This window comes from Pogoniulus pusillus, chromosome 10 (assembly GCF_015220805.1).
Source record: "Pogoniulus pusillus isolate bPogPus1 chromosome 10, bPogPus1.pri, whole genome shotgun sequence".
NCBI lineage: Eukaryota > Metazoa > Chordata > Aves > Piciformes > Lybiidae > Pogoniulus > Pogoniulus pusillus.
In genome coordinates, this window is record NC_087273.1 from 4,607,514 (window position 1) to 4,620,909 (window position 13,396).

The window sequence follows — 13,396 nt, forward strand, 5'->3', positions numbered from 1 at the left end:
CCCTGCCCTGGTGTTCTTCTTTTCCCTGCCCTGGTGTTCTTCTTTTCCCTGCCCTGGTGTTCTTCTTTTCCCTGCCCTGGTGTTCTTCTTTTCCCTGCCCTGGTGTTCTTCTTTTCCCTGCCCTGGTGTTCTTCTTTTCCCTTCCCTGGTGTTCTTCTTTTCCCTTCCCTGGTGTTCTTCTTTTCCCTTCCCTGGTGTTCTTCTTTTCCCTTCCCTGGTGTTCTTCTTTTCCCTTCCCTGGTGTTCTTCTTTTCCCTTCCCTGGTGTTCTTCTTTTCCCTTCCCTGGTGTTCTTCTTTTCCCTTCCCTGATTCTCTTTCCCACTTTTTCTTCCCCTCCCACCACTCTCCTCCTTTACTCTTGCCCCAGCCTTAGCTCAGGGCAGGGCTCGGAGAGGCTGAAGTTGAACCCCCAAAAGCAAACGTCGGAGGCTCCACCACGTTGGTGGCTCTCCTCCTGCCCAGCCCTGCCCCAGGGTGCCAGTGGTGGCTCCGTGTCTGGCCCTGCCCTCCCTGCCAGGCTGCCCACGTTCCCACGTCGCTGACGCTGAGCGCTGCTCCCCCACCTCCCCTTATCAATAACGGGGCTGGCAGGGTGCCAGGCTGAGCTGGGCACCCATCAGCCAGCAATTGCACCTTCAGAGCAGATATTTATAACCCCCTTGCTTTCTGTTTATGCAGCCAGGTGGAACATTTGATAGCTGTCCCCACCACAAACACATTTTTAGCTGTAAATTACTCCCCCTGGTTATCTGCGGGCACTGCCAGCCCTGACAAATGGCCCTGGGCAGGACCTGATTGGCTCTGCCTACCCGGGGCCAACTTTAAATTTCAGCAAAGTGGGCACAGCCTCCACGGTCTGCTGCTGGGACCTTGCCTGCGACGGGGAAAGGTAAATCCTCTCACTGCAACTCTGTCCTGCCTGAGCTGGGCACCTCCTGCTTTCACCCTGGGTAAGCCACGCTGGGGGTGGGCAGCCAGCCTGAGCCTCAGCTGTGCCCGGCTCTGTGCCCTGCTGCTGCTGGGCACTGATTGTAAACACGGGCTCAGCCCTCTGCCAACCCATCTGAAATGAGGCTGCAGCCAGCTGGGCTTGGGCTCTTCTCCCATCACTTGTTCCTAGGGAGGAGAGGAAATGGTCTCAAGCTGCCCCAGGGCAGGTTTAGATTGGACGTTAGAAGCAACTTCTTGACTGAAAGGGTTCTCAAAGGCTGGCACAGGCTGCCCAGGGAGGTGGCTGAATGCCCATGCCTGGAGGTGCTCCCAAGAGGCAGAGATGTGTTGCTGAGTGCCATGGCTTAGCCTCAGCCTTGGCAGAGCTAAAGAACGATTGGGCTGGATGAGCTTTGGCAACCAAAGGCATCCTATGGTTCTGTGACTCCTCTTTGACAGAGCAGGCTGGGGAGCTCCAAATCCTTGTGCCAGAGCCCTCCTGGTGCTGCTGGCTGTCAGGTGCCCTTGCATCACTGCTGTGTGCCTGTGGTGAGAGCATCACCTTTGATGCCAGCAGTGCAAGGCAGAGCCATGCTGGGAGCCGCTTCAGGGGTTGGGAAACTCTGGGCTTGCTACTGGGACTTTGGGACCCCAGGGTTTGGGTTGCTGCTCACCAGGATTGTCTGGGAGCTGCAATCCTGGCAAGACAAAGTGCAGTGACGCTTGGCTTTGTGCCCACAGGAGCTGCCCGAAGATGCAAACAGCCCTGGTGTGCCTGTGCCTGCTCAGCACAGCCTTCGCCATACCCGTGAGTATGCCACTCTGTGCCCACCCACACACTTCCAGCAGCAGCAAAGCATGAGCTGCATTTGCACCTGGCATCTCTGGGGCCTGGGTGAATCCAGCAGGAGCAATCTCTCTCAGCCCTGAAGTGTCTGAGTGTCTGCCTTCAGTCCAGCAGCCAGGGCACTGTGCACAGCTCCAGGGCACCATGGCTCCTCCTCTTGGTTTCTGTGGCTTTGGGATGTGCCCAGAGCTTCTGGCCTGGAAACAACCCACAGGAGGAAGGTTCAGGAAAGGTGCTCACTTGCCCTTCATGGCTAACAGGAGTTGGAGGGGTGTCAGCAATCGTAGCCCAGCTCTCCTGGTGGGATGCTCAGAGAGGGGTCACTGAAACCAAAGGCAGACTGAGGGAGAGAAATCCAACAGCAGCCTTTTATGTGCTGCTAAACACAGAGCTGGGTAGAAATCTGCTCCATGGAAGGGCAGGGAATGGAGAAGGGATCCATGGAGGTTTGGTGCTCTGCAGGGTGAGGAGAAGGGATCCATGGAGGTTTGGTGCTCTGCAGGGTGAGGAGAAGGGATCCATGGAGGTTTGGTGCTCTGCAGGGTGAGGAGAAGGGATCCATGGAGGTTTGGTGTTTGGAGGGTGAGGAGAAGGGATCCATGGAGGTTTGGTGCTCTGCAGGGTGAGGAGAAGGGATCCATGGAGGTTTGGTGCTCTGCAGGGTGAGGAGAAGGGATCCATGGAGGTTTGGTGCTCTGCAGGGTGAGGAGAAGGGATCCATGGAGGTTTGGTGCTCTGCAGGGTGAGGAGAAGGGATCCATGGAGGTTTGGTGCTCTGCAGGGTGAGGAGAAGGGATCCATGGAGGTTTGGTGTTTTGGATGGTGAGGAGAAGGGATCCATGGAGGTTTGGTGTTCTGCAAGGTGAGGAGAAGGGATCCATGGAGGTTTGGTGCTCTGCAGGGTGAGGAGAAGGGATCCATGGAGGTTTGGTGCTCTGCAGGGTGAGGAGAAGGGATCTATGGAGGTTTGGTGTTTTGGAGGGTGAGGAGAAGTGATCCATGGAGGTTTGGTGCTCTGCAGGGTGAGGAGAAGGGATCCATGGAGGTTTGGTGCTCTGCAGGGTGAGGAGAAGGGATCCATGGAGGTTTGGTGCTCTGCAGGGTGATGAGAAGGGATCCATGTCTTCTTTTTGTGCTGAGCCCCAGACAGCTATCTTTTAGTCCCCAGGCTTGTGCAGCTAGGCCTGGCTCAGGCAATAAATCAGTGCAGGTTTGCTCTTTTCAGAGAGAGAGGCATGGGAGAGCTACAGCAAACACTCTGCAGTGTAGCTGAGGCTGTACCCAGCCTCTGGCACTGTTCACAAACTGTGGAACGATCTGGGAGTATTTAATGCTCCAGAGCATGGTTTTGTCCCTTTCAGCTGGGCTTGGGATGCTTCAGTGGCTGATTTTAGTGAGAGCAGGGATACAAACTGGAATGCAGAAGGTTGCAGCTCACCATGAGCAGAAACTTCTTTGGTTTGAGGATGCTGGAGCCCTGGAACAGGTTGCCCAGAGAGGTTGTGGAGTCTGCTTCACTGGAAAGATTCCAAACCCACCTGGGCATTGTGATCCAGGGCAAGATGCTGTGGGTGCCCCTGTGGGTTGGGCTGGCTGATGTCCAGAGGTCACTTCTGCCCCACCACTACACTGGCATTCTGTGGCTCTCTGGACACTGTGGCATGCCCACCACACTGGGCAGTGTTTGATCCCTCTCTTGTCACTTGTGTTTTGCTGCCCACAGGTGCCCCCACCGCTGCCTGGGACAGCTGCTGGGAACTGTGTGGGACAGCACCGGGTAAGTCCACTCCCTGCCCCATCCAGAGCCTGTGGGTGCCCTGCACCAAGAGAAAGCTACTTTGGGAGGGCATCCCCAGAGAGCTGCATGAATGGAGGCCTCTTGATCCCCCAGCATCTGAGCAGACTGGACAAAGAGCAAGGGAGGGGAGGGTGTGAAATGTTTGGGTGAGGGGAGGGCTGCTCCACACCAGCTGCTGCTCTGCCTCTACCCAGTTCCAGAGCACCAATGCTTGGTGTACCCACAGGTGAGGTTGGGAATGTCCCAAACTTACCTGCCACAGGCTTTTGTCAGAGTGTCTTGGTGCAAAAATGAATCAGCAGCAAAATCCAGAGCAGCAGTGTGGAAGGAATGACCTGGTTTTTGCCTAGGGGGAAGTCAGCTGCTGCCCTTCCAGCACTTTGGGCAGCATCAGTCCCATCACCCATGTCTGATGGGACCACCAACCAGGTTTTTTGGTTCAAGTCACAACTTACCTTGACCAAAAAAAACCCAACCCAATGGTTCCTAAAGGAAAACAAGCCCCAGAGCTCAGGAGGTGAACATGTGTCCTGCCCAGGCCCCTGCCCCTGCTGGCAGCCAGCAGGTGATAGGAGCTACCACCTACCCTGGCACCCCAGTGGATGCTTCTGGGGCTCTGCCACGGTGCCAGCATGGCAAGAGAAGATGCTGCTGTCACGTTTAATAAGCAGATTGTGGGGTTTGACTCTTTTCTTCCTCAGCAGATCCTGCTGAAAGGCTGCAATGCCAAGCATGGCTTCTACGTTTTCAAGTATATCTTCTTCTCCACACGCAAGAACCAGACCCAGATAAAGGTGAGGGGGTGGCCGGGTGGCACAGCAGGTCCTGGGCTGGGCTGCAGCACCCCACGCAGCCAGCAGGCACCCAGTCTGGCTCTGACCTCTCCCTTGTGTGTCCTGCCCAGAAGGAAGAGGCCAGCAGCCAAGACACCCTCCCTAGCCACCGGCTGGGTGAGGACGATGCCAGGCAAGGACCAACAGAGAATGGAGCAGTCCTGGAGCGAGATGATAATGGCAGCACTGAAGTGATGGAGAACAGCACCAGCCTCAAGCCTCAGAACCACAGCACCCCAGGGACTGGTGGAGATGCTCACAGTCCTCACCCTGGCACCATCACGCAGGCCCACAGTGGTGTTGGCATCACAGGTCCCATGCCGGCCAGCTCAGAAGGCAGTGGCGACCAGAGTGTGGTGGTTGAAGATGATGGAGTCATTTCCACTCTCCCACAGGGCAGCCACCTTGGCAAGGTTGTGGTGGGCAACAGGTCCAGCAGCAGGAGTGAGGACAGAGATGACAGTGCCACCAGGGAGGCAGCCACGACAGCAGGGAAAGAGAGGGCACACACCTCCGGAGGGGCTGGGGACGAGGGCAGCGGTGAGGCCACCATCCGTGGCCATGGGCAGGAGGATGTCGTGCAGGGCACAAAGACAGGAGGTCCCAACTTCACTTCTGTCACTGAGAAGCTGGAGACAGTCCAGGTGGATGATGAAGGTGTGGGTGAATACACCTACATCCCCAGCTCGGGCAGCGTCACCGTCACTAGTGGGCAGGGGGCAAGGACCAGCTTCACCCAGCTTCCAGACAAGGACGACGAAGTCACCATCTTCATAGGGAAAGCCAACATCCACGTGGGGGAGCAAGAAGCCACCCAGCCTGGTGCCGCGTTTGGCAGCAAGAGGGACGGCACCTCCAGCGTGGGAAGCAGCAGCCCCCTGCCCAGCCTGCGTGTCACTGCAACACCAGACGGTGAGCGTGAGGGTGGCATCCCTGCTCGCAGGCGACCTGAGAGGCCAGCCACCACAGCCACCCTGAGCCACGGGGACAGTGCCACCAGCAGCCCTGGCCATGGCCGTTCCACAGAAGATAGCAAGGATGCTGCCACCACTGCCGGTGACAGGCGAGAAACAGTGGTGCCGACCACAGGAGACAACGAGGATGCTGCCACCACTGCCGGTGACAGGCAAGAAACAGTGGTCCCGACCACAGGAGACAACGAGGACGCTGCCACCACTGCCGGTGACAGGCGAGGACCAGTGGTCCCGGCCACAGAAGACAACGAGGATGCTGCCACCACTGCCGGTGACAGGCGAAAAACAGTGGTCCCGGCCACGGAAGACAACGAGGATGCTGCCACCACTGCCGGTGACAGGCGAAAAACAGTGGTCCCGACCACAGGAGACAACGAGGATGCTGCCACCACTGCTGGTGACAGGCGAAAAACAGTGGTCCCGGCCACGGAAGACAACGAGGATGCTGCCACCACTGCCGGTGACAGGCGAAAAACAGTGGTCCCGACCACAGAAGACAACGAGGATGCTGCCACCACTGCTGGTGACAGGCGAAAAACAGTGGTCCCGACCACAGGAGACAACGAGGATGCTGCCACCACTGCTGGTGACAGGCGAGAAACAGTGGTCCCGGCCACAGAAGGCAACGAGGACGCTGCCACCACTGCCGGTGACAGGCGAGGACCAGTGGTCCCGACCACAGGAGACAACGAGGATGCTGCCACCACTGTCGGTGACAGGCGAGGACCAGTGGTCCCGACCACAGGAGACAACGAGGATGCTGCCACCACTGCTGGTGACAGGCGAGGACCAGTGGTCCCGACCACAGAAGGCAACGAGGATGCTGCCACCACTGCTGGTGCCAGGCAAGAACCAGTGGTCCCTACTCCCTGGGGTGTGGCTGGTGAGGATGTTACTGTCCCCATGGGGAGTGACAGGCATGGGAATGGTGATGATAAGGTTGGAGGTGAGGGGCATGGGTTTAAAGGGAAGCTGGGTGGCCTGGCTGTCACCATGCCCCATCGGGGGGGTGACGACGCGACCATTGCCACTGTCACACCCAAAGGGGCCAGCATCCACCTGAGCACCACCCCAGCCTCCCCCCGGACAAGTAAGGAGGTCCGCACCACCGCCCTGGGGACAGTCGGTGGCACCGGCGGCACTACTGCCCCGGCGATGCCACGGAGCACTGCGGCAGGGCGCAGGGGGAGCGGGGAGGTGAGGCTGGCCACCACCAAGCCCCCCAGGGAGGGCTGGCCCGGGGCAGGGGTGAAGGGCCAGGTGCCGGGCCTGGGGCTGGGCACCTCTTCCAGGACAAAGCAAGAGCCGTCCCCACACGGGCAGGCTGGCAGCTGGGCACCGAGCCGGGCACCGGGGAGGGCAGGCGGCCGTGGCGGCGGCGCCGAGGGCGGGCAGGGCGCCACCCAGGTTGGGGGCAGCTCGCTGCCGCTGGCAGGGCAAGCTGGGGGCAGCACGGCTGAGGGCAAAGCGCAGGAGCGAGGGCAAGGCGGTGAGCCCAAGGGGGCACCGGCGGGGGCCGGGGGAGGGCGCCTGCCCGGGCGCTACGACAGGAGGCCATGGGCAGGGGCGCCGGGCACCTTCTCGGCGCTGAGCCGCAGCAGGCAGCTGGACCAGCTGAGGAGGGCCGACGAGCTGCACGTCCGCGAAAGGGCATTCTACAGCCTGGGCACCGGCGGGGCGGGGCCCCACGGCCCCCACGCCAGCCTGGCCAGCGCCGACAGCAGCCAGTCCTTCGAGGGCGAGCAGGGCAGCCGCAGCGACAGCCAGCAGGCAGGGCTGCAGCCGTCGGCGTGGGGAGCCCCCGCGCATCCCTACGGCCGCTGGATCCAGGGGACCCTCTGAGGGGCTGCCAGTAACCACCCCCAGCGGGCTGCAGTGCTGGCGCCGGAGGGGGGCATCCCGCGGGTCCCCCACCAACCCTGCCGCTGGCACCGCTCTTGCCTGGGCGAGGGATGCTCTTTCCTGTTGCTGGGGGTTGCGCGGCGCTTGGCAGCCCTGGAGGCAAAAATCACTGCTGTCGCCGGTGTCACTGGTGCCTGTCGGGGCTGTCGCTGGCTGGTGGCAGCCTGCTGTTAACCCGAGGAGGGCTGCGCCCAGCGCTGCGGCGGCTGCGCCCGGGGTTGCTGCGCTCCACGGGCAGGCAGCAGCCATGGCAGGGGCGAGGTGTTCCTGCGCTGCCACGGTGCGAGCGGGGGGCAGAAGCCTCTGTCCTCTCTGGCCCTGCCTAACGGAGCAATAAAGGCATTTCTGTACCCAAGGTTCTGCCGACTTCGCATTTGCAGCTGCACTTCGGGTAGCTGCTTTGCCACAAGCAGTGTGCTGAGGGGGAAGTGATCCCTGGGTACAGGGCAGGTTCTATCCCCACTTCATCCCTGGCCCAGCCACCACCCAGGGGCTGCAGTTTGGCCAGCTGGCACTTCACATCCCTCCCTTGGGGTATCACAGAATCAGACACTGGTGGGGTTGGAAGAGAGCGCTGGAGATCATCCAGTCCAACCAGCCCCTGCCAAGGCAAGGGTCACCCAGAGAAGCTCACACAAAAAAACACATCCAGGTGGGTTCTGAATGGCTGCAGAGATGGAATCATAGCATCAACCAGCGTGGAGGAGACCTCCAAGCTCATCCAGCCCAACCTATCACCTATCCAATCAACCAGGCCCTGGCACTAAGTGCCTCACCCAGGCTTTGTTTGAACACCTCCAGGGAGGGAGACTTCAACACCTCCCTGGGCAGCCCATTCCAACAGCAAATCACCACCACCTCTCTGGGCAGCCTGCTCCAGGGCTCCATCACCCTCACACCAAACAAGTTTATCTCCCTGTTCAGATGGAAACTCCTGGCTTCCTGTTTGTGCCCATTGCCCCTTGTCCTGTCCCTGGGTACCACTGAACACAGCCTGGCCCTGTCCTCCTGACACCCACCCTTGAAGTATTGATCAGCACTGCTGGGGCTCCCCCCCCCCCCCCCTCAGGCTGCTCTTTTCCAGGCTATCAGCCCCAATTCTCTCAGCCTTTCCTCACAGAGCTGTTCCAATGCCCTCATCACCTTTGTAGCCTTTTGCTGTACTCTCTTCAGCAGGTTCATGCCCTTGAACTGGGGAGCCCAGACCTGGGCACAGTGCTCCAGATGTGGCATCACCAGGACAGAGTAGAGGAGGAGGAGAACCTCCCTTAACCTGCTGGCCACACTCTTTCTGCTGCCCCCAACCATCCCACTAAATCCCACCAGCTCCTGCCCAGGGCAAATCCATCTCCTCAGGTGCTTTAACCTTGCTGAGGAGACCCACAAAGCATCATCCATCTTGGCATGTCCATATCCCACAGCAAAATAAGAAGTGCCTGGGGTGGCCTCCATCCAGCACACTGCAAGGGTGCTCAGCAGTACCCTTCCAGCAGCACCACCTCACCCTGGCCATGCCAGCGCCATTCCTAGGGCTGGGCCTGGCACGTGAGCCAGCTGTGCTGCCAGCAGAGCCCAAAGCTAATCACTGGTTGTGCAGCTGCAGGGAGCTTTTTCTGTCCCAGAAACTGCTAAACTGGCTGCAAACAGCCCCAGCAAGTGGGAGCAGCCTCAGCATGAGGGGAAGGAGTCTCTGCATCCATGCAGGAAGAAGGGGTGGAGAAGCTTTGATGTCAGTGATGTATAGAAACATAGGATGAGTCCCAGAGCTGCAGAGCTGTTTGAGTTGGAAAAGCTCTCTAAGGTCATTTAGTCCAACCAGCAATCCACCACCATGGCCATCAAACCACGACCCCAAGTGCCATGGCTACACCTTTCTGGAACACCTCCAGGGATGGGGACTCCACCACCTCCCTGGGCAGCCTCTGCCAATCCCTGACCACTCTTGCAGCAAAGACGTTTTTACTCCTCTCCAACCTAACCCTCCCCTGGCACAACTTCAGGCCATTTCCTCTTCTCTTATCATCTGAGATTAGGGAGCAGAGCCCACCCCCCACCTCACTGCAGCCTCCTCTCAGGGAGCTGCAGAGAGCAATGAGCTCTGCCCTCAGCCTCCTCTTCTCCACACTAAAGCCTCCCAGCTCCCTCAGCTGCTCCTCCCAAGCTCTGCTCTCCAGACCCTTCCCCACCTTTGTTGCCCTCCTCTGCTCCTCCTCCAGCAACTCAGTTCTCTGATTCCCAGTTAGGAGACAGCATCCACAAGACACACACCCCCACCCCCACCCCCAGGTGCTCAGGAACAACATATGCTGGCTACTCAGATGAGAGAAAGAGTCCACAGTGCTGTTGGCAGCCTGGCCTGGGGGGGGGGGGGTCACTCTGGGATCTGCTGTGGCACTTCATAACCCAAATCCGATCCACCACAGCCAGGCTGCAGGGAGCTCAGGAATATCATTGCTTGGAAACCAGAGGGGTGGTCTGGGGGGGTCTCACCACTGTCCAGGTTGCAGAGAGCTCAGGTTTGCTGGATGCATTCCTTGGAAATCAGAGGGGTGGTCTGGGAGGGGTCTCACCACTGTCCAGGCTGCAGAGAGCTCAGGCTTGCTGGATGCATTCCTTGGAAATCAGAGGGGTGGTCTGGGGGGGTCTCACCACTGTCCAGGCTGCAGACAGCTCAGGTTTGCTGGATGCATTCCTTGGAAACCAGAGGGGTGGTCGGGGGGGGTCTCACCACTGTCCAGGCTGCAGAGAGCTCAGGCTTGCTGGATGCATTCCTTGGAAATCAGAGGGGTGGTCTGGGGGGGTCTCACCACTGTCCAGGCTGCAGACAGCTCAGGTTTGCTGGATGCATTCCTTGGAAACCAGAGGAGTGGTCTGGGAGGGGTCTCACCACTGTCCAGGCTGGCAGCCTTGCAGCCCTAGGGGGAGCATGGTGTGGTGCCCACCCATCTCCAGTCCCAGCACTGCCCACATCTTTGTCCATGCACTTCAGCAACATCCACAAGCAAGACCTGGGCACCATCTAGTGGAACGAAAAGCCTTTTCCTGGCAGCATCTTGTGCCTGTTGAATAACAACCCAGGATGGGCACTGCTGCCCTCTGGCACCTCTGGTTCCCTGAGCTCCAAGTGAACCCTTTCTGAACGGCAAGGCAGGCTACAAAACTGGCCAGCTCAGGTACAAAACTGCGTGGTTTGGGTATGGAACTGGCTCCTTCAGGCATAACTGGCATCAATTTCCACAGCAGCACAACCTCACTGCACAGCTGCTCTCCTCTTAAAGCACCCTGTGGTGCCCCTGGCTCTGTATCCCTAAGGCATGTGGCATGTTGGCATGCTCACCCCAAGCCCCTCTCCTTGCCACCAACCAAAGTGCCCAGCTCTGGCCTTCTGAAAGTCTCTTGCCAGGTAGCACAATCATTGAAGGCACACTGGAAGTTTTGCATGGAAAAGGCTTTCCTGAAGCAAAGGAACAAAGGCAGGAGCTGGATTTTCCTGGGCTGCTGGAGCTGGCAAAGTGGCTCACTGTCACCCCTCACATCCTCCTTTTGGGGAGCTGTAGACAGCAGTGAGGTCTCTCAGGAGAGCAGGACATGAATCTCACACCAGAGCAAAGGCAAATGGGACAGGGGGAGCAGAGCACACTCAAAGCTAAGTGGAGGGTCAAAAGCAGTTTCTAGTTCTATGCACTTCCAGAACTAGAAAGCTTATCCAGTCCAACCATCCTCTAACTCTACCAAGGCTGGTGCTGAACCATGGCCCTCAGCATCACATCTCTGCATCAGTTTTCTTGTGGTGGAGGCAGCCACCTGGAGTACTGCATCCAGCTCTGGAGCCCCTGGGACAAGAGGGATGTGGAGATGCTGGAGAGTGTCCAGAGCAGGGCCAGGAGGATGCTCAGAGGCTGCAGCAGCTCTGCTGTGAGCACAGACTGAAAGAGTTGGGGCTGTGCAGGCTGGAGCAGAGGAGGCTCCCAGATGACCTTCTTGTGGCCTGCCAGGATCTGAAGGGGGCTACAAAAAAAGTTGGGGAGGGACTTTTTAGGCTCCCAGGGAGTGCCAGGACTGGGGGGAATGGAGCAAAGCCAGAGGTGAGGAGTCATAGTGGAGGTGAGGAGGAAGTTGTTGAGCAGGAGAGTGGTGAGAGGCTGGAATGGGTTGCCCAGGGAGGTGGTTGAGGCCCCATGGCTGGAGGTGTTTCAGGCTGTGTGCAGCCTGCTCTAGTGTGAGGTGTCCCTGGGCATGGCAGGGGGGTTGGAACTGGATGATCCTTGTGGTCCCTTCCAACCCTCACTGCTTCTATGACTCTATGACATATGTTGAGTCTTGGGCAAACAAGCAGCTGGCAGTGAGCTGTCATTATGGGCCAGGGCAGCCCCTCCCAGACCACGAGCTCAAACAGGAAGGCAGAGAGACGTCTGTGCCCCCAGCTCCTGTCCTCAGCCTGGCCAACCAAACCCCTTGGGGTATTTGGATGCAGAAACCATGGCCCCAAAATAACCCAGCCTGGTGCTTCGGGGTGTGTTTGCAGTTGGGCTTTGCAGCAGGAAGAAAGCTTTGCTAATTACATTTGAGAGCAGAAACCTTCCCCTGAGCTTTCCTGCAACGTGCTGCTGCGGGCGGACGGCGGCAGGCAAAGAGCCCCAGAGAGCTGCTTTCCTGCTCTCCTTGAGCCACGGAGCCAGGGAGGGGGGAAATCATCTCTAAGGTTGTCAAGTTCATCCTTCTACCCAACCATAGGCAGTTAAAACGTGTCCTGAAGTGCTACGTGAGCCAGCACTGTGCCCAGGTGGGCAGCAGAGCCAATGGCATCCTGGGCTGGCTCAGGAGCAGTGTGGGCAGCAGGACAAGGGAGGTTCTTGTGCCCCTGTGCTCAGCACTGCTCAGGCCACCCCTGCAGTGCTGTGTCCAGTTCTGGGTTCCTCCATTCAAGAGAGATGTTGAGGTGCTGGAAGGTGTCCACAGGAGGACAATGAAGCTGGTGAGGGGCCTGGAGCAGAGCCCTGTGAGGAGAGGCTGAGGGAGCTGGGGGTGTGCAGCCTGCAGCAGAGGAGGCTCAGGACAGAGCTCATTGCTGTCTGCAGCTGCCTGAAGGGAGGCTGTAGCCAGGTGGGGTTGGGCTCTGCTGCCAGGCAAGCAGCAACCGAAGAAGGGGACAGTCTCAAGCTGTGCCAGGGGAGGTCTAGGCTGGATGTTAGGAGGAAGTTGTTGTCAGAGAGAGTGATTGGCATTGGAATGGGCTGCCCAGGGAGGTGGTGGAGTCACTGTGCCTGGTGGTGTTGAAGCCAAGCCTGGCTGGGGCACTTAGTGCCATGGTCTGGTTGCTTGGGCAGGGCTGGGTGCTAGGTTGGGCTGGATGAGCTTGGAGCTCTCTCCCAACCTGCTTGATTCTATGATTCCATGATCTACTCTTTCTTTTTGCAACACATCCAGGGATGGGTCCAGCCTCAGCACAAGGGGAAGGAGACTCTGGGCTCTGCATCCACGTGGAGAGAAGGACTGGGAGAAGCTTTGGTGCCAGTGAATCAATCATAGAATATGGGATTGTTTGGCCTGGAAGAGCCCTCTGAGATCATCCAGTCCAACCATCATCCCAACACCACCATGGCCACCAAAACATGTGCCCAAGTGCCACAGGCTTCTCAAACACCTCCAGGCATGGAGACTCCATCACCTCCCTGGGCAGCCTGTTTAGCTTTAAAGCTCCACACATGCTCACCCTCTGCTACCTATCACCAGCACACTGTGGTAAGTGACTCTGACAGAGGCTGTGTTCCAAATTCAGGCCTGGCAGGGCTGTTGGCTTTCCAGGAAAGACCTTCTGGGTACTGACCCAGAGCCCCAGGGCAGCCCAAGCAGCTGCTCCAGCATGTCAGAAGGGAACCCGTGGGCTGCCTTCACCCCACTGATTGCTGTGTGGGGATGGGATGGGGCAGAAAGGCAGCCCAAGCAGACAGGATAATTGTCTGCAGGCCACTGTGTGGTGAAACTGGAGCAGCTCTGCTGCCTTAGGCTTCAATTTGAAGTGTCTGGGGTAGCCTGTGTCAGAAAAACAGCTGCCCTCTCTCCCTGCCTCCAGTGCAGGCTCCGAGGATGTGCAAACATAAACCCAGGATT

At 58.6% G+C, this 13,396-nt stretch overlaps 1 protein-coding gene across 2 annotated transcripts; it reads left to right on the top strand.

Moving 5' to 3' along the window:
- Positions 1-99: 99 nt before the first annotated feature.
- On the top strand, positions 100-7,632 carry LOC135178956 (ovocleidin-116-like). 2 transcript variants are annotated; one of them, XM_064150384.1, is made up of 5 exons: positions 100-890; positions 1,673-1,739; positions 3,502-3,555; positions 4,278-4,370; positions 4,481-7,632. In XM_064150384.1, exons 2-5 carry the CDS (start codon positions 1,686-1,688, stop codon positions 7,223-7,225), a joined length of 2,946 nt encoding a protein of 981 aa, XP_064006454.1. In that variant the 5' UTR covers positions 100-890; positions 1,673-1,685; the 3' UTR covers positions 7,226-7,632. The 2 variants fall into 2 exon arrangements, with proteins under 2 accessions (XP_064006454.1, XP_064006455.1); XM_064150385.1 differs by having other exon boundaries at positions 4,281-4,370.
- Positions 7,633-13,396: the final 5,764 nt, after the last annotated feature.

Excerpts from the sequence above, each read along its gene's own strand:
- LOC135178956 (XM_064150384.1), top strand. The coding sequence starts at position 1,686 with ATGCAAACAGCCCTGGTGTGCCTGTGCCTGCTCAGCACAGCCTTCGCC. Across the intron at positions 3,556-4,277 it reads ACTGTGTGGGACAGCACCGG|CAGATCCTGCTGAAAGGCTG; the intron begins GTAAGTCCACTC and ends TTTCTTCCTCAG. Across the intron at positions 4,371-4,480 it reads AGAACCAGACCCAGATAAAG|AAGGAAGAGGCCAGCAGCCA; the intron begins GTGAGGGGGTGG and ends TGTCCTGCCCAG.